General features: G+C 42.7%; 3 protein-coding genes across 15 annotated transcripts in view; 1 reads left to right on the forward strand and 2 right to left on the reverse strand.

The window, feature by feature from the left end:
- LOC110506834 (microtubule-associated protein 1B) overlaps window positions 1-983 on the reverse strand; it is a 64224-nt gene extending 63241 nt beyond the window's left edge. For all 6 annotated transcript variants that reach the window (XR_005052252.1, XR_005052251.1, XR_005052250.1 and 3 more), the window contains exon 1: window positions 722-983. Coding sequence is in view for 2 of the 6 variants with exons in the window: in XM_036981085.1 (XP_036836980.1) it covers window positions 722-974 (253 nt within the window). In the remaining 4 variants the exon portion in view is untranslated. The remainder of the gene's footprint in view (window positions 1-721) is intronic.
- Window positions 984-9565: 8582 nt separating this feature from the next.
- Window positions 9566-26995, forward strand: part of LOC110506150 (TP53-binding protein 1) — a 45156-nt gene continuing 27726 nt past the window's right edge. For 3 of the 7 annotated variants that reach the window (XM_036981127.1, XM_036981125.1, XM_036981126.1), the window contains exons 1-11: window positions 15080-15294; window positions 16218-16305; window positions 16912-16960; window positions 17311-17378; window positions 17567-17695; window positions 18079-18139; window positions 19015-19190; window positions 19425-19551; window positions 21420-21511; window positions 21608-21789; window positions 24381-25803. In XM_036981127.1, the coding sequence (XP_036837022.1) occupies window positions 15112-15294; window positions 16218-16305; window positions 16912-16960; window positions 17311-17378; window positions 17567-17695; window positions 18079-18139; window positions 19015-19190; window positions 19425-19551; window positions 21420-21511; window positions 21608-21789; window positions 24381-25803 (2578 nt within the window). In that variant the 5' untranslated portion in view covers window positions 15080-15111. Of the gene's footprint in view, window positions 9590-14555; window positions 14694-15073; window positions 15295-16217; window positions 16306-16911; window positions 16961-17310; window positions 17379-17566; window positions 17696-18078; window positions 18140-19014; window positions 19191-19424; window positions 19552-21419; window positions 21512-21607; window positions 21790-24380; window positions 25804-26995 lie in introns of those variants that run through there. The other 4 variants (XM_036981122.1, XM_036981124.1, XM_036981123.1 and 1 more) reach the window with 4 other exon arrangements.
- Window positions 10405-15214, reverse strand: LOC110506149. Of its 2 annotated transcripts, none has more exons than XM_036981131.1 (2): window positions 15086-15214; window positions 10405-13517 (listed from the first exon to the last, which is right to left on the reverse strand). In XM_036981131.1, the coding sequence occupies exon 2, from the start codon at window positions 13114-13116 to the stop codon at window positions 11860-11862; it is 1257 nt and encodes a 418-aa protein (XP_036837026.1). In that variant the 5' UTR covers window positions 13117-13517; window positions 15086-15214; the 3' UTR covers window positions 10405-11859. The 2 variants fall into 2 exon arrangements, with proteins under 2 accessions (XP_036837026.1, XP_036837025.1); XM_036981130.1 differs by lacking the exon at window positions 15086-15214 and adding an exon at window positions 14103-14476.

The raw sequence follows: 26995 nt of genomic DNA on the forward strand, positions 1-26995 counted from the left end.
GTTTGTTTTTTGTCTTGATTGGCCAGTGTGTTGCCTCCATGCACAACAGTATTCAATGACCCGTCACACTTTTCTCTAGAATAATTTAACATCACATTCACATCATGTTTTTTTTGTCTGGAATGATTTCCTTTCATCTATATTCCAGTGTTTCAGATAACCCAGTAGGGCCTACTGATTGCACATTTGCAAATTCTTAGTTATTCTAGTCAACTGTAATAACTATGGAGAATAATCCATTGCAAACTATAAAGAGTAATTCAACCCTTTATACCAGAAACCATTCAGGATCTCACATACAGTAGAATAGTTTTGTGTTGCGTATTGCTATATTCAGCCATATAGGGGGCTATACATCTGGTGCAGTGTCCTCTATGTATGCGTTACCAAACAGCTCTGTTCAATGTGAAATCCAACCCACTCATGCTGCAGCCTACGTTAGAGATGTAGTCGTCATCCGCTCCCTTTTAGATCCGCTGCAACGGATGAATTAGATGACAATATTCCTAACAGTCACAGCTTGTTCTAAAAAACTCTTTGGTTTGACTTTTGTCGTACATTTGAATATTGCAAGTGCAGGCCAATGCATAGGGGTCAAGCCTCTGACATTTAAACAAACTACATTTTTACATAAAACAAAATCTTTGTGGGCAATCTTGAACTTCAACAGTTTAGAAAGATGTGTAAAGACTTATAATCCCCAGTCAAGTAGCCCACTCACCCTGTTTTATGTGTTTTTTGGCAGACTGAAGGTGGTGGTCCGTTGAGATTTCTCCGATAACTATCAGCATATAAAATCTCCCGTGGTTGAACGGCGGTCTGGTCCTATGGTGCTGTCCACGGTGCTGAAAGGGTAGGGCGGGCTCGCGCTGCTCCTCCGGCTCTCCTGGCGCTACAGAGAGCGATGCTGCTGCCACGGGGATTTCCATGGCAACAGCACGACGAGTGTAAGCTGGGTCCTTTTCCATCTCCATGACAACTGCATCCGGTAGCAGCACAGTGCATGAGGGATGGCTGGGGGGAGGACCAGTGGGTGTGGCTCGTGAGAGGAACGCGATTTGATTGGTGCAGGGTTATGTGGCTATTTGATGTCACAGCACGCCATTGGCCAAATCCGACATGGGGATTATGATAATGTTTATCAAGTTTATCTGAATCGACTGTCTTGTACAGGTAATGGTTGTGATGATGATGATGATGATGATGAGTGGTATACTACATGGTCCTCCTCATTTCTTACATAGCTGTAAACCACCAGCATTAGGCCTACTACAACTAGTGCTGTAGTTTCCTAATAGGCATACTACAACTAGTCCTGTAGTTTCCTAATAGGCCTACTACAACTAGTCATGTAGTTTCCTAATAGGCCTACTACAACTAGTGCTGTAGATTCCTAATAGGCCTACTACAACTAGTGCTGTAGTTTCCTAATAGGCCTACTACAACTAGTCCTGTAGTTTCCTAATAGGCCTACTACAACTAGTCCTGTAGTTTCCTAATAGGCCTACTACAACTAGTGCTGTAGTTTCCTAATAGGCCTACTACAACTAGTGCTGTAGTTTCCTAATAGGCCTACTACAACCAGTCCTGTAGTTTCCTAATAGGCCTACTACAACTAGTCCTGTAGTTTCCTAATAGGCCTACTACAACTAGTCCTGTAGTTTCCTAATAGGCCTACTACAACTAGTGCTGTAGTTTCCTAATAGGCCTACTACAACTAGTCCTGTAGTTTCCTAATAGGCCTACTACAACTAGTGCTGTAGTTTCCTAATAGGCCTACTACAACTAGTCCTGTAGTTTATTAATAGGCCTACTACAACTAGTCCTGTAGTTTCCTAATAGGCCTACTACAACTAGTCCTGTAGTTTCCTAATAGGCCTACTACAACTAGTCCTGTAGTTTCCTAATAGGCCTACTACAACTAGTGCTGTAGTTTCCTAATAGGCCTACTACAACTAGTCCTGTAGTTTATTAATAGGCCTACTACAACTAGTCCTGTAGTTTCCTAATAGGCCTACTACAACTAGTGCTGTAGATTCCTAATAGGCCTACTACAACTAGTCCTGTAGTTTCCTAATAGGGCTACTACAACTAGTCCTGTAGATTCCTAATAGGCCTACTACAACTAGTCCTGTAGATTCCTAATAGGCCTACTACAACTAATCCTGTAGATTCCTAATAGACCTACTACAACTAGTGCTGTAGTTTCCTAATAGGCCTACTACAACTAGTCCTGTAGTTTCCTAATAGGCCTACTACAACTAGTCCTGTAGTTTCCTAATAGGCCTACTACAACCAGTCCTGTAGTTTCCTAATAGGCTACTACAACTAGTCCTGTAGTTTCCTAATAGGCCTACTCATCAAATATCTCAGGGAACAGGTGTTCCTGTAAGACTGTCTTTGATATATCTGGATCTAGAGGAACTGAAGTTGTTTCTCTGGAATAAATAGGTGTATTTATATCCCTGTCTCTGGATGTACCACCAGGAGATGTTTCCAGTAGGCTTCCACACTGACACCTCTTTGTTCCCTCCCTGAACACAACAACCCTTCATCTGTGCAGAGACGTTCACAACAAAAGGCCTCAGAGACAAAGTGGAATAGAATATGTTTTTGTACAATGTTAATGTATTTGATTATCTCCTAAAATAGCTGGAAAATAACCAAATTAGCTACAGAGGGGAAAAGCTGGCATGAAATTACCTGAAAATTGGAGAATGTTCATTGAGTTCTCCACTTGCCATGTTTTATAACAGGAAACTCAGTTGTTGTGGGACATAAATGATCTTGAATCAGGATGCATATTAGCCTACATATACAGTTGAAGTACATTGACCTTTACTTTGGAAACTGAGAACTAAATGAATAGTAAGACTTCATTCTTTTCACCTTTGATTGACGACAATGAATTAAAAGGGTTGTTTGTCCTGATAGTAGATTGTGTAACTCATATAGTCACCCTATGACAGAAACATTCAGGTAGAGATGAAATTCAGCGCCAGAATATGAACATTTATTTCAGATTTCGATCTGTTTGATTGTCATTTTAAGGCCATTTTGAAATTATAATTTAAAGACCAAAATCACTGTTTGACTTTGACCCTTATAGTTGACACTATTGTACTATAGGTGCAGTTTCTATGTCTGGTAATTACAGCGTATAGGTGGTTTAGGAGCTATATGACCAGGAGCTTTACGTCATATAATCTCCCCGGAGAGTACTATGCACTGTACCAAACAGACCAATCTGGGCAATTATCCAAGAAAGAACAGGAGAGAGAGGGTGGAGGACAGGACTGGAGAGATTTGGGGAGTAAAACAAAGATTTACACAATTTGTGATGTCATACTCAGCATTTGAACAGCTATCTCAGAACATAAATAATTGCTGAGTTATAAATACATTCTCCCCATGGAGGTTTTGTTTGACAACCTATACCACATGACCTAATCTGAATATGAAGGGACGTCTCGTTTTTTCATCATTCACTTGATTGGTCTCTGATCTGACGTTCAATATCTGACTGTATTATACACGTATGAATAGTTGAACATTGAGCGTTGAAAGGACACAGCAAATCGGGAAGAGATTGTATTAGTATTTAGTATTTTATAAGTATCTCCATTAGCTGTTGCCAAGGCAGCTGCTACTCTTCCTGAGGTCCAAACAGGAACAAATCAACACATCACAAAAAATCTAAACAATAGTCTACATCATAAATAAAACAAAACATCACAACAAAACAAAATAACAGTCTACATCATAAATGAAACAACACATCACAACAAAACAACAGTCTACATCATAAATAAAACAAAACATCACAACAAAACAACAGTCTACATCATAAATAAAACAACACATCACAACAAAACAAGTCTACATCATAAATAAAACAATACATCACAACAAAACAAGTCTACATCATAAATAAAACAACACATCACAACAAAACAAAACAATAGTCTACATCATAAATAAAACAATACATCACAACAAAACAAAACAATAGTCTACATCATAAATAAAACATCACATCACAACAAAACAAGTCTACATCATAAATAAAACAACACATCACAACAAAACAAGTCTACATCATAAATAAAACAACACATCACAACAAAACAATAGTCTACATCATAAATAAAACAACACATCACAACAAAACAAAACAATAGTCTACATCATAAATAAAACAATACATCACAACAAAACAAAACAATAGTCTACATCATAAATAAAACAACACATCACAACAAAACAAAACAATAGTCTACATCATAAATAAAACAACACATCACAACAAAACAATAGTCTACATCATAAATAAAACAACACATCACAACAAAACAATAGTCTACATCATAAATAAAACATCACATCACAACAAAACAAGTCTACATCATAAATAAAACAACACATCACAACAAAACAATAGTCTACATCATAAATAAAACAACACATCACAACAAAACAATAGTCTACATCATAAATAAAACAACACATCACAACAAAACAAGTCTACATCATAAATAAAACAACACATCACAACAAAACAACAGTCTACATCATAAATAAAACAACACATCACAACAAAACAAGTCTACATCATAAATAAAACAACACATCACAACAAAACAAAACAACAGTCTACATCATAAATAAAACAATACATCACAACAAAACAAGTCTACATCATAAATAAAACAACACATCACAACAAAACAATAGTCTACATCATAAATAAAACAACACATCACAACAAAACAATAGTCTACATCATAAATAAAACAACACATCACAACAAAACAATAGTCTACATCATAAATAAAACATCACATCACAACAAAACAATAGTCTACATCATAAATAAAACAACACATCACAACAAAACAATAGTCTACATCATAAATAAAACATCAAAACAAAACAATAGTCTACATCATAAATAAAACAATACATCACAACAAAACAATAGTCTACATCATAAATAAAACAATACATCACAACAAAACAACAGTCTACATCATAAATAAAACAACACATCAAAACAATAGTCTACATCATAAATAAAACATCACAACAAAACAAAACAATAGTCTACATCATAAATAAAACATCACATCACAACAAAACAATAGTCTACATCATAAATAAAACAACACATCACAACAAAACAATAGTCTACATCATAAATAAAACATCACATCACAACAAAACAAGTCTACATCATAAATAAAACATCACATCACAACAAAACAAGTCTACATCATAAATAAAACAACACATCACAACAAAACAATAGTCTACATCATAAATAAAACAACACATCACAACAAAACAATAGTCTACATCATAAATAAAACAATACATCACAACAAAACAAGTCTACATCATAAATAAAACAATACATCACAACAAAACAATAGTCATCATAAATAAAACAACACATCACAACAAAACAATAGTCTACATCATAAATAAAACAACACATCACAACAAAACAAGTCTACATCATAAATAAAACAACACATCACAACAAAACAATAGTCTACATCATAAATAAAACATCACATCACAACAAAACAATAGTCTACATCATAAATAAAACAACACATCACAACAAAACAAGTCTACATCATAAATAAAACAACACATCACAACAAAACAATAGTCTACATCATAAATAAAACAACACATCACAACAAAACAATAGTCTACATCATAAATAAAACAACACATCACAACAAATCAATAGTCTACATCATAAATAAAACATCACATCACACAAGACATTGTGCAATATACACATGTTCACCACTCCACCATTACAAATGTACAATATCAAATGTACAATATTACAACAATACCATTTTTTAAATGTGTGTGTGTGTGTCTTTTGATCTTACTTTGACATGAAGTATGATCAGAAAAAGTTTGTTGATGGTGAAGTGAGAATTTAAATACAAAGAAAGCAATATTTGTAAACAATTAGTAAACAGGAAGCAGTAGGCCTATAGCCATTCACTGTCTTTTCACATGGTGGCATTTTATTCACCCTAGCCTTCCTTCTTCGACACATTTACATGTGCATGGATGCTCTCACCTTATATATCTACCAAGCACACCACAGTGTGCTTTAGGTTACTCTAAGGCTGCTGTGTTTGGGAGGTGCCTGTCAGATGGTGACGTCTCCCACAGCAGTGAGAGATGGCTGGGGTTGTTAATACGCCACGTCCCTGCTCTGGAGTACATCTCCCTCCTCTCAGCAGGACAGTGTTTGTGTCCCAAATGGTACCCTATTCCCTATTTAGTGTACTACTTTTAACCAGAGCCCTATGGGCCCTGGTGAAAAGTAGTGCACTATGTAGGAAATAGGTTTCCATTTGGGACACAGCCTGCCAGTGTTACATCCCTCAATGAGTCAGCACTCCTATCGATCTCACACTGAGACAGGCCTGAGCCAAAGATCCTCTAAAACTGAACCTGCTGTGCTTGAGAACAAGAGTATCTACTGCCCTCTGTAGGACTAAATGAGAACCCTTTTGGTTTGATTGCTTTAAAAAGATTTCTTAAGAATAAGTGTAATATTAAGTCCATTGGTTTACTAATAGACAAATCAGTACCGTAAATTAAAATATTAATGTTCATTTTCTTACATCATTTCTCTAAATGAAGTAAACGACTGTTACAATGTTGATTGGTATGCAGGATGTTTCAGAATGTGGTTTAGGTTGTACACAGTTAAAGCACAGACCAAAACCAACATATTGGTGTGACAAGTTAAAATGTTTTTAAAACAGTCCCATAGGCCAGTAGACTCTTATAAGCTCTTAGCTTGTGAGATCAGGATGGTTCGTACGAGGCTAGTAGGCCAGTGGTTCCCAACCTTTTTCAGTTACTGTACAACCAACTGAATTTTGCTCTGCCAGGAGTACCCCTGAAGTACCCCGTCATGTGCATTTTACCAGTAGACCCATGGTCTCATGATACAGATACAGATTCAGATTCAGAGTCTTTAATAGTCACATGTACAGGGTTACAGGTGTGATGGCAGGGTACAGTGAATATCTTAGGCTTCAAGCTCCAACATGCAGGACTAAGTAAAATACAATAACGAAAATGGTAATAAAACAACAACAATAGTAATAGAAATAGCACTATATAATAATAACAACTGTAGCAGTGATGAATAAATAAATGTCCATGGGTTGGCGGCAGAGTAAAGACTGTTGAGGGTGTGTGGGGAATGACCACAGGGGGAGCAGCAACATGATCATTGAGGGGGTGTGGGGAATGACCACAGGGGGAGCTGCAGCATGATCATTGAGGGGGTGTGGGGAATGACCACAGGGGGAGCAGCAACATGATCATTGAGGGCGTGTGGGGAATGACCACAGGGGGAGCAGCAGCATGATCATTGAGGGCGTGTGGGGAATGACCATAGGGGGAGCAGCAGCATGATCATTGAGGGGGTGTGGGGAATGACCATAGGGGGAGCAGCAGCATGATCATTGAGGGGGTGTGGGGAATGACCACAGGGGGAGCAGCAACATGATCATTGAGGGCGTGTGGGGAATGACCACAGGGGGAGCAGCAGCATGATCATTGAGGGCGTGTGGGGAATGACCATAGGGGGAGCAGCAGCATGATCATTGAGGGGGTGTGGGGAATGACCATAGGGGGAGCAGCAGCATGATCATTGAGGGTGTGTGGGGAATGACCATAGGGGGAGCAGCAGCATGATCATTGAGGGGGTGTGGGGAACAAGTGAAAAAAAAACAATACAAATTATTATAACAAAAATCTAGAATATATACTGAGCAAAAATATAAATGCAACATGGTCCCATGTTTCATGAGCTGAAATAAAAGATCCCAGAAATTGTCCATTTGCAACAAAAAAAAAGAATAGCTTATTTCTCAAAAATGTTGAGCACAAATTTAATTACATCCCTGTTAGTGAGCATTTCTCCTTTGCCAAGATAATCCATCCACCTGACAGGTGTGGCATATCAAGAAGCTGATTAAACAGTATGATCATTACACAGGTGCACCTTGTCATGATGCTCCTGTACTGCCCGTGTCTGAGTGATTGAAGAGGGGAGAACAGGGCATGGCTTGGATGTCTGGGGTCTCTGGTGATGTTCTTAGCTTTTCTGCGACACCTGGTGTCGTAGGTGTCCTGTAGGGCAGGCAGTGTGCATCCAATGGTGTGTTCGGCTACATGTATCACCCTCTGAAAAGCCTTGCGGTCCGCGGTGGTACAGTTGCTGTACCAGACTGTGATATAGCCCGACAGTATGCTCTCGATGGTGCTCATGTAGAACACTATGAGGATCCTCAGGGACAGGACGTATTTCTTCAGCATCCTGAGGTTGAAGAGTTGCTGTCGTGCCTTCTTCACCACGGTGTCCATGTGGTTAGAGCATTTGACCTTCTCTGAGATATGTACGCCAAGGAATCTGAAGTTATTAACAGTCTCCACTGTGGACCCGTTGATGAGGATGGGGGCGTGTCCAGCCTGGTTCCTCCCGAAGTCCAGACTCAGCTCCTTTGTTCAGCTAACATTGAGGGAGAGGTTGTTTACCTGGCACCACACCGTCAGAGTGCCTACCTCCTCCCTGTTGGCTGTATTGTCGTTGTTGGTAATCACGCCTACTACTGTTGTGTCGTCAGCGAACTTGATGATGGAGTTGGAACTGTGTGAGGACCCTCAAGTACCCCTGTGGATATGCCAAGTACCCCCAGGGTCCTAGTACCCCTGGTTGAGCACCCTAGATTTTACAATTCTAAAATCAGTGAATCAGACAGCCTAAATACATTGAATAAATTGGATTCTCAAACTTGAGCTGTCCCAGTAGGCTACATCATATTTTCTTCTGGATTAGATATTCCATAAACCTGTACCATACAGCTAATGACAGTACAGAATAGTTATAGAACCAACCACAATATAGAACCAACCACAGCATTACCCTACTTGTATTATTTTAGTGCACATTTTTGTTAATGCTGACTTTGCCAAAAGTGATGAAAATATAGCCTAACATAATTACATGATCAACATTTTAGATGTATTAAAAGTAATCCCAGTCCCACAATAAATAACACACGTGTTGTCCTGCACTTTTAGAAGAAACAAAGTTCCAAAAGGGGTCTTTGGCTGGCCACATAGGAGAACCCTTTTTTGTTCCAGGTAGAACCCTCCGTGGGAATAGTTCTAGATTGAACCCAAAAGGGTTATACCTAGAACCAAAAAGGGTTATTCAAAGTGTTTTCCTATGGGGACAGTCGAATACCCCTTTTAAGTTCTAGATGGCACCTTTTTTTCTAAGAGTGTGCGCACCTCAGCACCTACATGCACTAATTATGCCAACATGTTAAAAATGCCATTGCATCTTTAAGTGGTAGTGTCTGTATCCACACCCTGTCTTCCTGGAAAAGAGAGGAGGAGGGGGGGGGGGGGGGGGGGGGGGGGCGAGAGAGAGAGATGTGAACGCAGTCAACGCGCACCGTTATTGCTGCAAAGGGGGCAAAACAAATCTCATACTTTCTGCTTGCAAAAGAGGAAATCAACTTTTCAGGTAAAGCAATAGTTTGTACTTTCTAGCGCCTAATACATTTTGGAGGGAAACGTGTCATCATATAGGCCTATTTGAGCATCAATGTCACTGGTTCGTGTTCAAGGACAGGTTCAGAATAGTGTCTTGCGTTTGGATTTTCGTTCTCCAGCTGCTGCGCATTTCATATTTTCGGTTCCAACTCAACTGGTCAGCTTGGCGATATGACGCGCCAGCACGATGCACCGCACCGTGTACGTATGTGTCGCCTATAGCCATATGATTTCCATATCAGTATGTGTTTAGGGTTGGGCTTGAAGAAAAGTATGCACGATCTAATGCTGTTGTTCCGTTATTTTATTTGTTTTAATTAAAATAGGTAAATCATATTTATGTATAGCCTAGCTTATTTGAAACATTTTGATTAAACATTTTATGCATATATTATATATTGTTTATCAACGAAATTAGGCTATAAATGATATCAGCTCATGAGGTTGAATGCTGTCCAAGGACAACCCAAAATGTGTCATCTTCATTGCAGGGTAGGAGTGTATTATGGGTGCCTCAATAATGTGCCAAAGATAGCCTACTTGTGATTGCTATTGAGTTGTACTGGCTCAAAAACATTTCTGTGCTGCATGTAGATACACGTTTAAACAAATCTAATAATTTGAATAAACTATCTCAGCCTAAGCTATTCATTCCCATGCTACACTAAGGGAACGATCATACGCTGTTCTTTCTCAGCTGAGGTGGTTTATGAAGACTCAGAGTGCCAGTGGGTCAACTAGACTCAAGGTTCTCTGTGTTAAGATGTAAAGACTATAACCTTGTTATAAATACTTATTTCAATAGTTGCCATAGCATCACTAATGGACTTGGTGTCCTCTGACAAAAAATAAGTGAGACATTTCAGAGTCAATTCACTGAGGATGTGGGAATTTGTATAAAGCGTTTTCCTACATTCAAACATCAAGCCCTTTTCTGTGGCCTCTCTTAGAATGAGATACAAATGTGCCTATGGCAGCATTTTAAATGGCACCCTATTCCCTAGCCATTTCAGACACAGCACATGTCTGGGTAGATGATAGTAGATTATATAGTGGAAACTATCAGTAACCGTAATGTACCATCCTACATCTGATCCAATTGATTTCATTAGGCACACATAGGTAAGCAACTGCATGCTGATTACATACTTGGTTAGAGATAAATGCTAAATGTCCTGGGTCTTGATGCATGAGAAATATTTTCTAATGCCGCCCTACTTTTGTGAGGAACAGATTGTGGCGTCACCATAGAAACAGAGGGAGGTTAAAGTAGTCCTGAGTATCCATGGGACTGGTTTGATTAAACAGATAGTTCACCTATGTCATGAAATTAAATGAAAACAAGTCCATGTTAGACGAGACAGCAATCCACACATTGATTTTGTTTACATAGCCAGGGCTGCCACGGTGCCACCAGATGCAAACGTTGGCAATCTTTACCCTAACAAACTGGCTGAGTGAATGAACTCCAGGCATACAGGAATCCTGTTAAAATAACTTGAAATAAAATAATTCATCTATGTACAGATTATATACCTAGTATATTATGCTCAAAATGTGTGTATGAGTTATTTCACTCAGCTCCCTTATGGAAAGACTATCCACCTTTGGTTTCACTTCTAACATGCTCATAATGGGGAGAGCCAGCAGGAATTCACTTCTAACGTGCTCATAATGGAGAGAGCCAGCAGGAATTCACTTCTAACGTGGTCATAATGGGGAGAGCCAGCAGGAATTCACTTCTAACGTGCTCATAACGGGGAGAGCCAGCAGGAATTCACTTCTAACGTGCTCATAACGGGGAGAGCCAGCAGGAATTCACTTCTAACGTGCTCATAATGGAGAGAGCCAGCAGGAATTCACTTCTAACGTGCTCATAACGGGGAGAGCCAGCAGGAAGGAGATGAGGAAAAAGAGGCCCTTTCATAGCCACCGACAGGTCTGATTGGAGGGCCATGTTATAATGATGGATTGCATTTAGGTTTTTTACCAGTGTCTCAAGCACTTCATATTCTGGGGGCAGCTCACCCCATCTATACAACTGCTATTGAACACAGCCTGTGACTAACCCTAACCTAACCCAGTATCCACACATCACTCCTTCAAAGCTCCACTCTACCACATGTAGCCGATACATCAACCAAAGTTCAAATATACATTGTCAGTCATATTATATTTTTTTACTCCCAACAAACTGTTTATTACAAGAAAATGCAAACATCATTGCAGATATTGTGTAACCTAACTCTCCAGACAGAGGATCTCTTCTTCTTCTGTTGGGTTGTAGAAGGCAGCTGTGTGCTGTTGGGAGATCGAGGGGAATGAGGGAGGCGATGGCTGACGGGGTAAACTCTGATCCGTTAACACCTTCTCTATCATACAAAGGTTTCCTGAGAGCCCCCTCGTCTTCCTGTCCTCCTTCCGAATGTTCCTGAGCATGCTGGTTATCTGGCGCCGGCACTTGACCCAGTCTTTACCACATTGACGCATGTCTAAACGACGAAACTTGGTGGTGACAAACTGTCTTATGGCAGAAAGTTTGTCCGGGTCCAGTTTGTTAAGGCCCAGTGCAGGAATGCCCTTGAGATTGCTGGTGGCGAGTTCACATTGGGAGAAGACCGCGTGTAGAAGGTATTGCACTGTTGCCCTAGGCGTCTGAAACTTGTGTGCGGTTCTAATTGTGCTTGCAGGAAGACGCACATTCCACTTCATGTAGCCCAGCCAAAGCAACTCATCCCTCTCTGTGTGTGTTATGCTTCTCTGAATTTGTTTGCCTGCAACAGGTGTCCTTTGAGCTGACAGAGGAGTCTTCTGTAAAGGCTCAGCAGTGGTTTGGCTGCCAGGCAGATGGTTCGTCATTAGGTGGCTTTCTACCACGGCTTTGGCAAGCTGGATAGTTTTATCCTTGGGGACATGAATTGGCAACCTGCGAGAGACATTGGTCACTTTGTCTTGACTAGCCAAGGGGCTACAGATTTCTATTTGGACCTGTTGCTCTGCTTCCTTAATCGACATTTGATCATAGTCCACCTCAACCTTCACAAAACATGACTCCTCAACCTTCACAGAACATTGGTCGTTGGTTTTGGCAAGCTGGATAGGTTTATCCTTGGTTACCTGACTTGGGGGCCTGGGGGCTACCACCCCGGTGAGTGACATTGTGTTGACTATCTGGATGGGTTTATGCTGAGCTAACAGACATGGTCGCCTGGTGGCCTTCATAATGTTGCTATGCTGGGTAGGTTTATCCTGGGAGACATGGGTCACTTTGTCCTGACTAGCCAAGGGGCTACAAAGTTCTATTTGGACCTGTTGTTCCTCTTCCTTAATCAACACTTGATCATAGTCCCCCTCAACCTTCACAGGACAAAGCTCCTCAACCTTCACAGAACATAACCCCTCAACCTCCATAAGACAGGGCTCCTCAACCATCCCAGTACATTGTTGGTTCATACCATTTGGTTTAGCCATGCTTGGCACTTCTCTCACTGTATGCATTTGATTGTCTCTGTCTGTAAAGGTGTCAACAAAGAGAGAGGATTGAGATGTGTTATATTTGTAAAAGTCTCTCTCCGCCCTGAGATTGACAGCTTCGACTTGCAGAGCATCATGCCTGGACTGCAAATAATTTAAGGACTTCCTCAGGACCTCACACGATACACAGGTGCCCAGGTCCTGCTCTTCAGTTTCTTCTGTGGTGTCAGCATAACTGTCCCTCAGGTCAGCACCTCCAACCTCACTAAGGTCAAGGCACTTCTTCTTCTTCACTGCCCTGTCATAGCTCTGCAGGTTTCTTTTCCCTTCTGTCTGAGCTGTGTTCGGACTCAAGGCATCGTCCTCTGGGCGAAGGAAGAGGGATGGGGCAAAGTCAGGGTGGTCCGGATGTAGGTTTGGTTTTTCTGAAATATGAACTCAAATTAGATTTCAGTCTCTTCAGACAGACACTTAAATTATTGCACTGGAAATGTGGTGTTCTATGCAGTTGCCTGTGTGAACTGTCTGACAGTTTACCGTACATCACTTCCTTCATGAAAACTCTGTAGCTTGCTAGCTCTTTGTCGGGAAGCCAACCACTGTCATAGGAAATGCATCAAATTGACTGGCCAGCAGATCGACCAGCTTGCTTACAGCTGCACTAGGGTCAGACAGGCTTGTTTAGATTAGAAATGGCTTGTATAATGTACCTCAATCCAGGGATGGAAAATGAGTTGTTCTCCGAATTGTCCCATCATCCCAACTGTTACACCGAGAAGTTTGAGCTGCTATTTTTTTTTTGCATTTGTTCAATCTTTTAGGTGTAACAGTTGGGATAATGGGCCAATTCGGAGAACAACGCATTTCTCATCCCTGGATTGAGGTATGTTTTCCTTGCCATACCTCACCCCCCTCAATTGTCTTAATCTACACCGGAAGCCTGTCCTATCCTAGCGCAGCTGTAAGCAAGCAGGTAGGGTCTGTTGGCTACGAACTGACCATCAACTTACTTAAAACAAAGTGCCTCCCACAAATGCGAGAGGAGGTAGTAGGGTGCCAGTCGTTTCCCATTTGGAGTACCAATTTACCACCCAAACGGGAAGGCAGATCTGGTTCGGGGTTTTCAATCTTCACCATTTTTATCCAAGTTTTCCTTTGACTTTGAGCAATTTCGTTCTCTTCAGTAGGGAATCGGAAAAACCCTAACCCTCCTCCTTTCCGATATTGGGCCTTGCACCCCCAAACACAACATTGCATTTTGAAGGTCCGTAGCTAGGTGTTCAATTCTGGAAAACGACGTTAACTAACTAGCATTAGATGGTTAGCTAAGCTGTCGTATGTTTATGCCAAATATTTCCCCTGTGAATGCGTTTGCGGGTTTCCGATTTCGTGAAATATAGCTAGCTGTAGAGTATGACGCTAGTAGTTTTGCTGTTTTATGTTTTACTCAGCAAGCGTCTCAAACCGCGTATTCAAACTGTTTTGGTATGACGACAGAGCCAGAAGCGTCCCAGATCAACCATAACCATCCTTATGTGTAGTTTTACGGCGAAAGGGGGATGGGCTAATGAAATGATTGGGCTAGTTGTTGGACCACCAAGGTAACTAGCTATGCCAAAAGGACACCAGCTCAAATTGTGGTTGCAATCGTAATTCGTAATTTTTAGCAGACTAGCTAGCTAAGTGAATAAATATTATACATGGCTGTTTTTTTACGGACTAACTAGTGTGCTCAACGTTTTGCTCTCAGTCATGTGCTGTGCTCTCACTTCCTAAACGTAGCTAGGCTAACTCGTTATCGGTAGCTAGCTTGTAAGACTAGCAAATTCTGTTATGGTCTTCTAACTAGCTATTTATCGGAAAGAGGACTGCAAGTCCATGGCACCAGACGGATCGATTCAGTTATTATATTGATCATGTTTACCTAACACTCGGGCAGTTGTTCCTATAATATCTGCATTCGCTCTTTGTTTTGGCGCAGCAGCTACGCTACCTGCTGTCCTTGCATGCCATAACCCGATGGATCCTAGCGGAAGTGACCTGGATTCGAGTCTGCCCCATGCAGAGAACCCTTGCCTGATCGTGGAGGACTCCCAGCCCGACAGTGCGGCACTGGAGGACGACCCGGACAGTAGCTACCGCGCCTTGCTCGCCCGCCGCTTGTCCAGCCTGCAGCCTGCCACCTCCCACAGCCCTGTACTGGTGAGTAGCACCGTGTAGAGACAGCGGGAGGTAACGAGTGAAGATGGGCTTGAACCAGCAGCTGTGGTTACAGTTACAGTAAACCTCCTGTGCCAAAATGTTCCATGTCTACTGGCAGGAGTAGTACCGTAGATGAAGAGAGAGAGCCATAACGTTAGATTAAAATATCTCTAGGATATATATGACTGGGGGCTTGGGAGGTTGCCCATCTGTAGAATTACTTTGCCCTACTTGCACCAATGTCACTTGATGTATCCATAATTCTATGCAAAGATGGTCATTTCTGACTGCAGCGTGGGTATCGGGAGAGTAGCCCCCGAGGACAGCCAACGTTGCATCCTGTAACATAAAGGTCTAGAGATCTTTTGAGAGGCGGTAATATGCTTTCCAGTCATACAGGGAGGGGAGACGATAGGGGTATTGTTTTTGTCAGTTCCTCCTAGCCTGGTAACAGATCAGTTTGTGTTTTTGCCCACTCCATTGTCAAGCAAGAGAGCAGAAATAGACTGTCACCCAGGCTAAGTTCCTCCTGCTACCTTAGTTTGTTGTCTGATGACCTCAATGGAACTTTGGGGCATATCAACTTGACATTACTTACCTCTATAAGTCTTTACAACTGATCTAGGACTGGTTTTGTTGTGAAGCTCATATTCATTCATGTTAGAAGTGTGGGGATAACAGATCTCAAGTCAGTTGTCAAAAGCAAAAAATATCACTTGGCTCAATTTGAATCCATTTAAGATGCATCCCTCCATCCTACCTGCCATGGAGTCAATACTGACACAATTGGATAGGTGACAGCAGGGTTTTCATCAAATAATCCAGTCATGTCAGATCAGTACTTGGCCTACTTCATGGGAAGGAGTGATACCTGTTGTTCTAATATGAACAGGGCCACTGAATCCAGCCTTCTCTCTCCCCAGGAGCTGATGTCCTCTCCGGCAGGAAACCGATACTCCGAGACAGACAGCCAATCAGAGAGGGTCCAGAACAACAATCACAACGGGCCAGGTTGGTCTCTCAAACTGTGACCACAAAGGACAGAGATTGGATACCTGGGGCCGTATGTATAAGGCATCTCAGAGAACGAGTGCTGTTCCCCCCCCTCTCCATGTAATCCTATTCACTGGGATCTAAAAGGCCAAACTGATCCTAAATAAGCACTCCTACTCTGACACGTTTGATACATACGACACCTCACCATTTGAAGCTGTGGTTCTCTGTATGTGACTGCTGTGATGAGTATCCTTGCCTGGGACCTGAAGAGTTGCATTGGGTTTTTTAGTGGGATAATACACTCTTATGGTGTGCAGAAAACTCGTGTTCGAACCCTGCCGCTTACATAGATTTGGAACATTTAGTGGGGTGTTGGTCACTCCTATAGCAAACTAATGTACCCTCACAAACACTAAAAGTCCAGGCTGCTAAGTTAAGGGCACAGAAAATATTAAGTGTGAAATGTAAACTCTGGTTTCAACCATTGCAGCCATTATCAGAGTAATAACAATCATATAGCCTATTGATAGCGCTGGTAACATTGAAAGCAGTTGATAGCATTTGTCTCCCCATAGCAGACATTGTATTCTGTCTTAAACCTATTGAATGTATTTCCTTTAGTCAACCAGGAGGAAAGTCAAGTCCTAGAAGTTTGCTCCAATACAAGGAGGTAGGTACTAGGATAACATTGTCACCAAGATGCAGTGAATTGAAGCGTTTGTAAGAGCATTGAGACAGCCAGCTGAGATGTTTGAGAAGTATGCTGCATTCCAAATGGACCCTGGCCCCTGTCTACTACCTAGACAATACTGTAGATCTGAGAGGATTGGATAGGTGGACGCAATATGGTGATATTTCCACCTAACCAATCAGAAGGCAAGATGACTCTATAACGCTTATATCTTTCCAATCACCTCCAATCTACAGAGGTAGCTAGGTTGTAGGGGGCAGGCTAGGGGTCGGTTTGGAATTCAGCAATAGTCTGCTTTACGTTGACATCTTGATCCCTGAAACCATCAGGTGTTCTACAGAAGACATGGCCACGGAGTCTGGGGCGGACTCCACTACACACTGCGCCCAGCCTGAAGGTATGAGCAGTTTTTAACAGAGAAAGAAATAACCATCTGAGACATGTCTCTGAGATAATATACTGTAGCTGTGTAAGTTTTGAAATGCTCCATCAAATGCTCTTGTTGGAAACAAGAGATCAGAATCACCAGATCAGTATTGCATTTTATGAATCATGATTTTGAGCTGTATGTTGTGTGTATTTTAGGGGGAGTGTCCAAGTTAGATTTTCTGGAGCTTTCTGAGAGCCAGGGTCCGGGTGAAGTGGTGGGGAACAGTCAGGAGGAGGAGGGCCCTACTGCTGCCCAGACAGACAGCCAGAGACACAACCAGCCAGGTACCAATACTAAGTTATCTTTACTTCTCTTGAGTCCATGGTCATGTTTAGTAGGTGGAAAACCATTTTAAATGGGGAGAAACAGGGTGGTACTACCTGGGTCGTATTCATTAGGCAACAAACTGAACTTCTGAGGAAATAGGAAAGGAACTACCTGAACTTGTCCAGTAAGAAATTAGCTTTTATTTCATTTTCTGTTGCAAAATGTTTTGCTACAGTGTGCCTAATGAATATGACCCTGAACATGTCCATGAAGAATAAGAACACAGACTTATTTTTATTTTACATTGCAAAATGTTTTGCTACAGTGAATTGGACCCAGTTGAAATCTTGACCAAAGTGAAACATATTTTGTTGACTTGTCATTGTTTTGTTGTCACTAGGTGAACAGAAGAACACAACCAGGGGCTTGACTTCAGGCAGTCAGGACAGAAAATCCAAGAGGTGAGAATATCCATATCCAGGATGCGTACCTACAAGATCATATTTCGTCATAAAGCCTCCAGTGCAGTCCAAAATATGATTTCCTGTGTTTTATATACATTTCATCATTGTCTGGTTTGAATAATCCTGAGATTGTGAAAATTATGATGATGCCCTTTTAGCGTAAGAGTTGTTTGAAAAGGCCGCCTGAAATTTCTGCCTGTTTTGGTGGGATGGAGTTTTCACCTGCCTGGTGACATCACCGGGCGGTTAATTAGTTAATAGACCAATAAGAGTTCCAAACCTCTCTACCATTAACAGCTAGTTTTCAGTTTTCCCTGCCCAGACAGTCCTAGCTGGGAAATAGCTTTTTTTCTGAAAAGCCATTTTTGTTTCTTCTGACCATTTTAATTGAAAACATTCACAGTAAGATACTTAATTGTTACCCAGAAATTATTTGATATTGAGATCAAAACGGCTGCATTGGGCCTTTTAATAAGAAGGGCTGAATCTGAACATGAAAAGTACACACCTTAATTGGAAGATTCACGTGAATCACACATTGATGTTAGTGGGACATTGGTAGTCATTTTATAAAGCTAGGATTCGGCCCCAAAATGATCGATCCATACCTCACAGATTTACACATGCTAGTTCTGTTGCTCAATCCCAAATCGACTCCTAGACAATATCTTATGCACATGTGGAGCTCTGGGAAGATTTGATAGATGTAAGCAATATGGTAATGAGTCTAAGTTGCCCAATAGGCTAGGTGGAATGTTCACCATATTGCTTTACACATCAACTTCTCTCACATCTCCAGAAGTAAATAAAAGGTCTAAGCGTTGATTTGGAATTGTGCGTGAGTTAAATAAAGTGTCTGGTTCTTGCCCCAGGTCGGAGGTGAGCTCTAGCAGCTCGTCGGAGCCCCTGGGTCGTGCCGGCCGGGAACTGAGTGTCCAGGCTTTGCTCCACTCCCAGGGCCTGCAGGCCTCCGAGGACCAGGATCCCAAAGGGGAAGACTCTGAGCTGCTGTCCTCTCAGGAGGACCTCTTCGACACTGACAAGACAGGTGGGCCATCCATCTATCCACCCATCCAAACTATCTGTCTGTGTTATAGACATATACTGCCAGGGCTTACAGCACTTCTCCAGTTTGAGCAGCTCTTGTTGGAAGAGGTTAAAACAAGTGTAGTCTGTTGTTCACAAAACAATTAAGGCGAGCAGTCACAACTTATCAACAGTTGACATGAACAATTGATCACAAAATTAACAGATGATAATGGAGTTCTCTCTCTCTCTGTAGGCACAGGGGTGGACAGCACAATGTCAGAGGCAGAGAACCAAGGTGTGCCCACCCTGACCCCTGCCCACACCCTGCGTCTGCTGCACCTCTCTGGGCAGGGCACCCTGGTGCAGGAGAGCCTCTCCCAGTAAGACCTCTCGCCTCAACACTATACTGCACACTCCCACTGAGTTGCAGGGATGCAAGCTAGTCACCTTTCGGTGAAATTCGCCGTTTTGAAGCCAAAATAGGTGACCTACATGATTCATGTAGATCAGATGAGAAAAGTTTGGGGGGGGTTGGATCACTACTGGCTGTAACGATCGAGTGATGCGCGTTTGGAGCAATACTGTCTGTATCCAAGGCTCAGCAGATCGTTTACATAACAATAGAATGCAGCGCAGCACGCGACTGAAGAAAGAGGAGACAAACAATTTACTAGTTACAGCATCGGCGCGCGCTCTGGAAAGGCAGCGAGCCAGTTACAGCAGCGCGTCAATTATAGCAGCGCGCCCCCTGAACGAGAAAGAAGAGGTACGTTAGGCAAGAAGCCTGATCACGGGGTGAGAAGGTGATGAAGCGTATTTCATGAGCTGTAACCGGAAAACAACTGGCATTTGGAAAGTTTGAGGTGAGGGAGAGAGTGTGGTGGAATAAGTATTAGTATTATGTATCTTGCTAGCTGGATCGAATTATCCGTTAGCTAGTGTTACCTTTCTTGCCTCCCCTCCAGACCGTAGTCGGGACGGCTCAGGGGAGCCTTCACTTGCTAGCTCCAAGGCCAGAGCAATGTATGGATGCTCTGGGGTAATTCTCACATTTGGGGATCTTATCCTCTGCTAATGACGTGTTAGCCAGGAATTCCACTGAAGTAGTTAGCTTTTATTAAAACTTGTACATCATTTGAGGTAGTCCGAATGACAAAACAAAATAGTGGGCAAACGGAGCAAAACAGTCCGGCTACATCCCCGTCACACACAATTGCATTGAAAACCGAAAGTTAACTTACTACGTTACCCATAATGCACGTCTGTGTTTTAAAGCTCTATCCCTACTTTACCAACACTAGCCAGATAAATATTGAGAAACATTAGTCAACTCATCTGATCAAGCAATTGAGTTTATGGTGTGAAAATTAGCTTGCTAATAAAGTCAGACAGCTAACGTTAGCTAGCTAACATTAGTAACCTAACCAATTCGCTATAGTATTAACTGATATTCGACTCCTTGCCGTTCCTCAAATTATAACGCGTTAGTTGCTTACTGGACCCTGGAAATCTGTGAAATGTTAACTAATGTTTCTCCTCTACAGTATGTGGTTAATTTTCAGAATGAAAATAGAGGTGAAAGGAACACGACACTTTCCCTCTCACTTTTCCTGGCACATTGTAGAACAGATGTCCACAGGCAGAAAGTGTACAATGTAACACTATTCAGTGTAGCCCAAAGATATTGTTTTTGTTGTGTTGAACTTGACAGTAACACATGTGTGTGAGTGAGGGAGGATCCTATATTTTTTTACTCAGTGAAAGTTATTTTTGCACACATAACCTTGTGCACTTGATCACTTGATCGATGTATATATTGGCCACTATAATAGAGCAAAAATCAAATGAAACAAACAGGCATTATATTTCTACTTTAAGCAGATTTTTTCCCAAGTGCAATATTTATACTGATCATGTAGATCATATTATTTGTTGTTTTTAATTAGTTAAAACCTGCATTTCCCCCTGGCAGGGATTTTTTTTTGCATGTTTCAGTGCAAATAAAAAGTGTCACCTTTTTGGGCCCATCACGAGTTTGCATCCCTGGAGCAGTTGCCCTGTTGTTTGGGTTGGCCTGGGTTGTGTTCAGTAGGACGATAGGAACATCTGTGTTCCAATTGGTCAAGTTGAGGTAGTACTTTACCATTTCAAAACGTTTTGTCCCTACTGAACACAGCCAGCGATTCTGTTTTGTCCTCATCAGAGGAAGAATGATTGTTGCATTCATCTTTGCCTTCCCTTCCTATAGAAACTCTGAGTTTGTAGCACCCACCCAGGAAAACTTGAGCCAAACACCTTTCATCGTCCCCAATTCACCGACAGGACAAGAAAATGAACTGGGTAACTAAACTTTCTTTTATCCAGTTGACATGTCAGTTGTTTTAGTTTCTATTCTGAAAAATAGAACTCAGTGATAGACTTCTGGTAACCCCGCAGGTGCCGACGAATCAATGGACACGTCTATGCCTCCGGAGGACCAATCGGATGGTAAGGAGGAGGAGCCAATGGACCCAGCTCCTAAGTCACACCCCTCGGCATCCACCCCAGTATCCCAGAACTCCCCAGGTTTTGTGTTGGAGAGGACCCTCTCTCTGCCTACCCAGCCTGAGTTATCTCATGTACGTATCTTTAATCCATTGACCAGACAGTGGGGAAAAAATAGATTCAGTTAGCACTGAACTCAATGGCCGTGTCCGGTTATCCGTTTTTGCGTACTAAATAGTAGGCTGTTTGGGAATGTGAAAAATATCATATTTTATAGTATGAGTCATTTCGAAAATGTAGTTTGCTTTAAATGCCTGGATGTCATATGCATGGCTTTTCATGTAGTAGGAACTCAGAACAATGTGTTTGACAACAGCTGATAATCATGTAAGGGTTTGGGCTGTACCAAAATGAAAGCATGGTGGGGAACAACCAAATTGTGCATTAGATGACGTCTTCTCAGTATGGATGAGCCTAGTATTATTTTTTGACAGTTTAGTCATTTAGCAGACGCTCTTGTCCAGAGTGACATACAGTTAGTGGATTCATCTTAGGATAGCTAGGTGGAACAACCACAAGTACATGTTTCCTCAAAGTCTGACACACAGTATGTTGCTTACGGCGTATGTTTTTACTAAACAGTTTGTTCTAAATAGTATGATTATATACTTTTAGAGAGTATTAGGCAAGAATGAAGTCTTTACATTTTTCTGTACACAACTTTCACCTTTGAATGTAACTACAGTGCCTTGCGAAAGTATTCGGCCCCCTTGAACTTTGCGACCTTTTGCCACATTTCAGGCTTCAAACATAAAGATATAAAACTGTATTTCTTTGTGAAGAATCAACAACAAGTGGGACACAATCATGAAGTGGAACGACATTTATTGGATATTTCAAACTTTTTTAACAAATCAAAAACTGAAAAATTGGGCGTGCAAAATTATTCAGCCCCTTTACTTTCAGTGCAGCAAACTCTCTCCAGAAGTTCAGTGAGGATCTCTGAATGATCCAATGTTGACCTAAATGACTAATGATGATAAATACAATCCACCTGTGTGTAATCAAGTCTCCGTATAAATGCACCTGCACTGTGATAGTCTCAGAGGTCCGTTAAAAGCGCAGAGAGCATCATGAAGAACAAGGAACACACCAGGCAGGTCCGAGATACTGTTGTGAAGAAGTTTAAAGCCGGATTTGGATACAAAAAGATTTCCCAAGCTTTAAACATCCCAAGGAGCACTGTGCAAGCGATAATATTGAAATGGAAGGAGTATCAGACCACTGCAAATCTACCAAGACCTGGCCGTCCCTCTAAACTTTCAGCTCATACAAGGAGAAGACTGATCAGAGATGCAGCCAAGAGGCCCATGATCACTCTGGATGAACTGCAGAGATCTACAGCTGAGGTGGGAGACTCTGTCCATAGGACAACAATCAGTCGTATATTGCACAAATCTGACCTTTATGGAAGAGTGGCAAGAAGAAAGCCATTTCTTAAAGATATCCATAAAAAAGTGTTGTTTAAAGTTTGCCACAAGCCACCTGGGAGACACACCAAACATGTGGAAGAAGGTGCTCTGGTCAGATGAAACCAAAATGGAACTTTTTGGCAACAATGCAAAACGTTATGTTTGGCGTAAAAGCAACACAGCTCATCACCCTGAACACACCATCCCCACTGTCAAACATGGTGGTGGCAGCATCATGGTTTGGGCCTGCTTTTCTTCAGCAGGGACAGGGAAGATGGTTAAAATTGATGAGAAGATGGATGGAGCCAAATACAGGACCATTCTGGAAGAAAACCTGATGGAGTCTGCAAAAGACCTGAGACTGGGACGGAGATTTGTCTTCCAACAAGACAATGATCAAAAACATAAAGCAAAATCTACAATGGAATGGTTCAAAAATAAACATATCCAGGTGTTAGAATGGCCAAGTCAAAGTCCAGACCTGAATCCAATCGAGAATCTGTGGAAAGAACTGAAAACTGCTGTTCACAAATGCTCTCCATCCAACCTCACTGAGCTCGAGCTGTTTTTCAAGGAGGAATGGGAAAAAATGTCAGTCTCTCGATGTGCAAAACTGATAGAGACATACCCCCAGCAACTTACAGCTGTAATCGCAGCAAAAGGTGGCGCTACAAAGTATTAATTTAAGGGGACTGAATAATTTTGCACGCCCAATTTTTCAGTTTTTGATTTGTTAAAAAAGTTTGAAATATCCAATAAATGTCGTTCCACTTCATGATTGTGTCCCACTTGTTGTTGATTCTTCACAAAAAAATACAGTTTTATATCTTTATGTTTGAAGCCTGAAATGTGGCAAAAGGTCGCAAAGTTCAAGGGGGGCGAATACTTTCTGTATATCTGTATATCTATATATTTTTTTTATTTAAATGTTAGTGGTTTAGCAGACACACTTGTCCAGAGTGACTCACAGTATTGAGTGCATAGTGCATTTTCCTACAATTTTTTTCTCCTACTAGTCCTCTTGTGGCAATTGAACCCACAACCCTGGCGTTGCAAGTGCCGTGCTCTACCAACTGAGCCACATGGTACCACATAAATGGAGACCAGGGATCTACCCTTATCTCTCTTTATTCTTCCCTTATTATGGATTATGTTTTTTTTTTATGATGATCAAGAATCTCATTATTCAATCAGGTTAAGTCCTATAGGTTCATAAAACACCAATTTAGTTTCTTCTTTTTCCCTTTCCAAAGGATGTATTTGTCCCAACCCAGAGCCAAGAGGCTGGAAGCAGTAGCATAGCTCCACAAGAGACGCACAGCAGGAAAGTGACATCATCATCCCAACCCACAGCCCTGGATTCAAGCTCACCCAAGATGGCCGCTGCACCCGCCCAGTCCAAAGCACCCACAACAACTGACCGAGAACACTCTGTGATTGATTCTTTCCAACTAGAGCTGTCTCTGAATACTCAGAGCTGTAGTCTGGCCCAGCAGGCTTCCATGCAGGCTGGGGGGAAGGATGTCGAGGAGGACAGTCAGGCTACACAGATAGAAGGTCTGGACGGACGCCTACGGATAGACACCAGTGACTCTGTGATTTCACGTAACAGCCAGAAGAGGGAAAGTAACGGGGTCCCCTCCGACCCAAAAACACCTGCTATTTTGCCTAAAGTTCCTCAGGTGCCTGACTTACTGAAGACTAGCGGGGAAAGTACCAGGAGAGAGGAATGTAGCACATCACAGAAGTCTGACACGCACAAACAGACAACCTTGAATGTACGCAACGTGAATATAGGCGACGATGGTATCAATGTGACCAAAACAGATAGTTCTCAGAAGCAGGATGCCAAGGCCTCTTCCCCCTCTCCTTCCTCCCAACAGAAGCTTGAAACCATAGACTTATTCACCCCTAGCAGCTGTGTGCAGGAGACGCCTTCTTCCTCGAATAGCGCTGCCTGTAGTTTAGCCTCCCTGTCTCAGTCTCAATCCCAGTCTGTTTTCCCACAGAGGTCTCACGTGGGATCAGTGAAGGCTCTCTCTCCGAGTCCAGGTGTTTGTGTAGACTCCAGAAGAGATGGAGGAGGAAGGAGAGACATAGGAGAAGCAGGAGGAGGGGGAAGCCCGACGAGCTCACAGAAAAACCGGGACCCGTCTAAATCCATACAGTCTTTATCGCAGGAGCATGGAGGCACTGCTACCAACAGCCCAAAGGAGAAAAACAAAGCAGATGAAGAAGGGATGGAGGAGGGGGGAGAGAAGCAGCACGACAGCACGTTGGGGCCCGAGGGCTCAGGCCTCTATCTGTCTCTCTCTCAGAGCCAGGTGCTTTCTCCAGAGCCCATGGAGGAAGAAGAGGAGGAAAAAATAGGGAAGTTCCCTGTCTCGCACTCCAGTAGCGAGGGAGGAGTAGGAGAGGAGGAGAGCTGCAGCAGCATCATTGTGCTGGAGGAGAGTGAGAGGAGCTCCCAGCTACTGGAGAAGGAAGTGAAGTCGCCGTCTAACATGGGCACGTCTCAGCCAGTGGCAAGCCGGCGGGGGTCAGTGTCGTCCAATGGCACAGGGTCACAGCTGAAGGACACCCAGCTGGTACCAATCGGACTCACCCAGGCTGATAAGGAAGGGTCTAGGGAAGCAGAGGGGCTCCGAGACAAGAGCCTCAGTGACAGCTCTGGAGGTGAGAGGCCTAGATGCCTGTGGAGATATCAGGTGACTCAATAGCATTTCCTTGATTCCTTGTGTCCTCTCTTCTTTCTTTCCTTCTCAAAACACATTGTAGGAAAAGATCAGAGGGGAGGAACCTCAGACCTTCTTCCCTCACCTCCAATGCGTTTTGAGGAGCGAGGACACAAGGAAACGATGAAAGACTATTAAGAATACATTAATTAGATAGAAGTTTGTTTTTGTCCAATATATTACGTGTAGACCGAGGTTGGGGGATGGGGTGGGTCACCAGGGGTATGTTGGGGGATGGGGGGGCATCAGGGGTATGTTTGGGATGGTGGTGGGGGGGAACACCAGGGGTATGTTTAGGATGGGGTGGTGGGGAACACCAGGGGTATTTTTTCGATGGGGTGGTGGGGAACACCAGGGGTATGTTTGGGATGGGGTGGAACACCAGTGGTATGTTTAGGATGGGGTGGTGGGGAACACCAGGGGTATGTTTAGGATGGGGTGGGGTGGAACACCAGGGGTATGTTTTCGATGGGGTGGTGGGGAACACCAGGGGTATGTTTTCGTTGGGGTGGTGGGGAACACCAGGGGTATGTTTGGGATGGGGTGGAACACCAGTGGTATGTTTAGGATGGGGTGGTGGGGAACACCAGGGGTATGTTTAGGATGGGGTGGTGGGGAACACCAGGGGTATGTTTGGGATGGGGTGGAACACCAGGGGTATGTTTAGGATGGGGTGGTGGGGAACACCAGGGGTATGTTTGGGATGGGGTGGAACACCAGTGGTATGTTTAGGATGGGGTGGTGGGGAACACCAGGGGTATGTTTAGGATGGGGTGGAACACCAGTGGTATGTTTAGGATGGGGTGGTGGGGAACACCAGGGGTATGTTTAGGATGGGGTGGTGGGGAACACCAGGGGTATGTTTAGGATGGGGTGGAACACCAGGGGTATGTTTAGGATGGGGTGGAACACCAGTGGTATGTTTAGGATGGGGTGGAACACCAGTGGTATGTTTAGGATGGGGTGGAACACCAGGGGTATGTTTAGGATGGGGTGGAACACCAGGGGTATGTTTAGGATGGGGTGGTGGGGAACACCAGGGGTATGTTTAGGATGGGGTGGAACACCAGGGGTATGTTTAGGATGGGGTGGTGGGGAACACCAGGGGTATGTTTAGGATGGGGTGGAACACC

The sequence above is a fragment of the Oncorhynchus mykiss genome, chromosome 6 (assembly GCF_013265735.2).
Source record: "Oncorhynchus mykiss isolate Arlee chromosome 6, USDA_OmykA_1.1, whole genome shotgun sequence".
NCBI lineage: Eukaryota > Metazoa > Chordata > Actinopteri > Salmoniformes > Salmonidae > Oncorhynchus > Oncorhynchus mykiss.

Bases quoted from the DNA above. Each gene is read 5' to 3' on its own strand.
- LOC110506149 (XM_036981130.1), bottom strand. From the start codon at position 14,349: ATGCAATGTTGTGTTTGGGGGTGCAAGGCCCAATATCGGAAAGGAGGA. The intron at 13,518-14,102 runs GTAAGTTGATGG...TTCATATTTCAG, and splicing joins TGGGAGGCACTTTGTTTTAA to AAAAACCAAACCTACATCCG.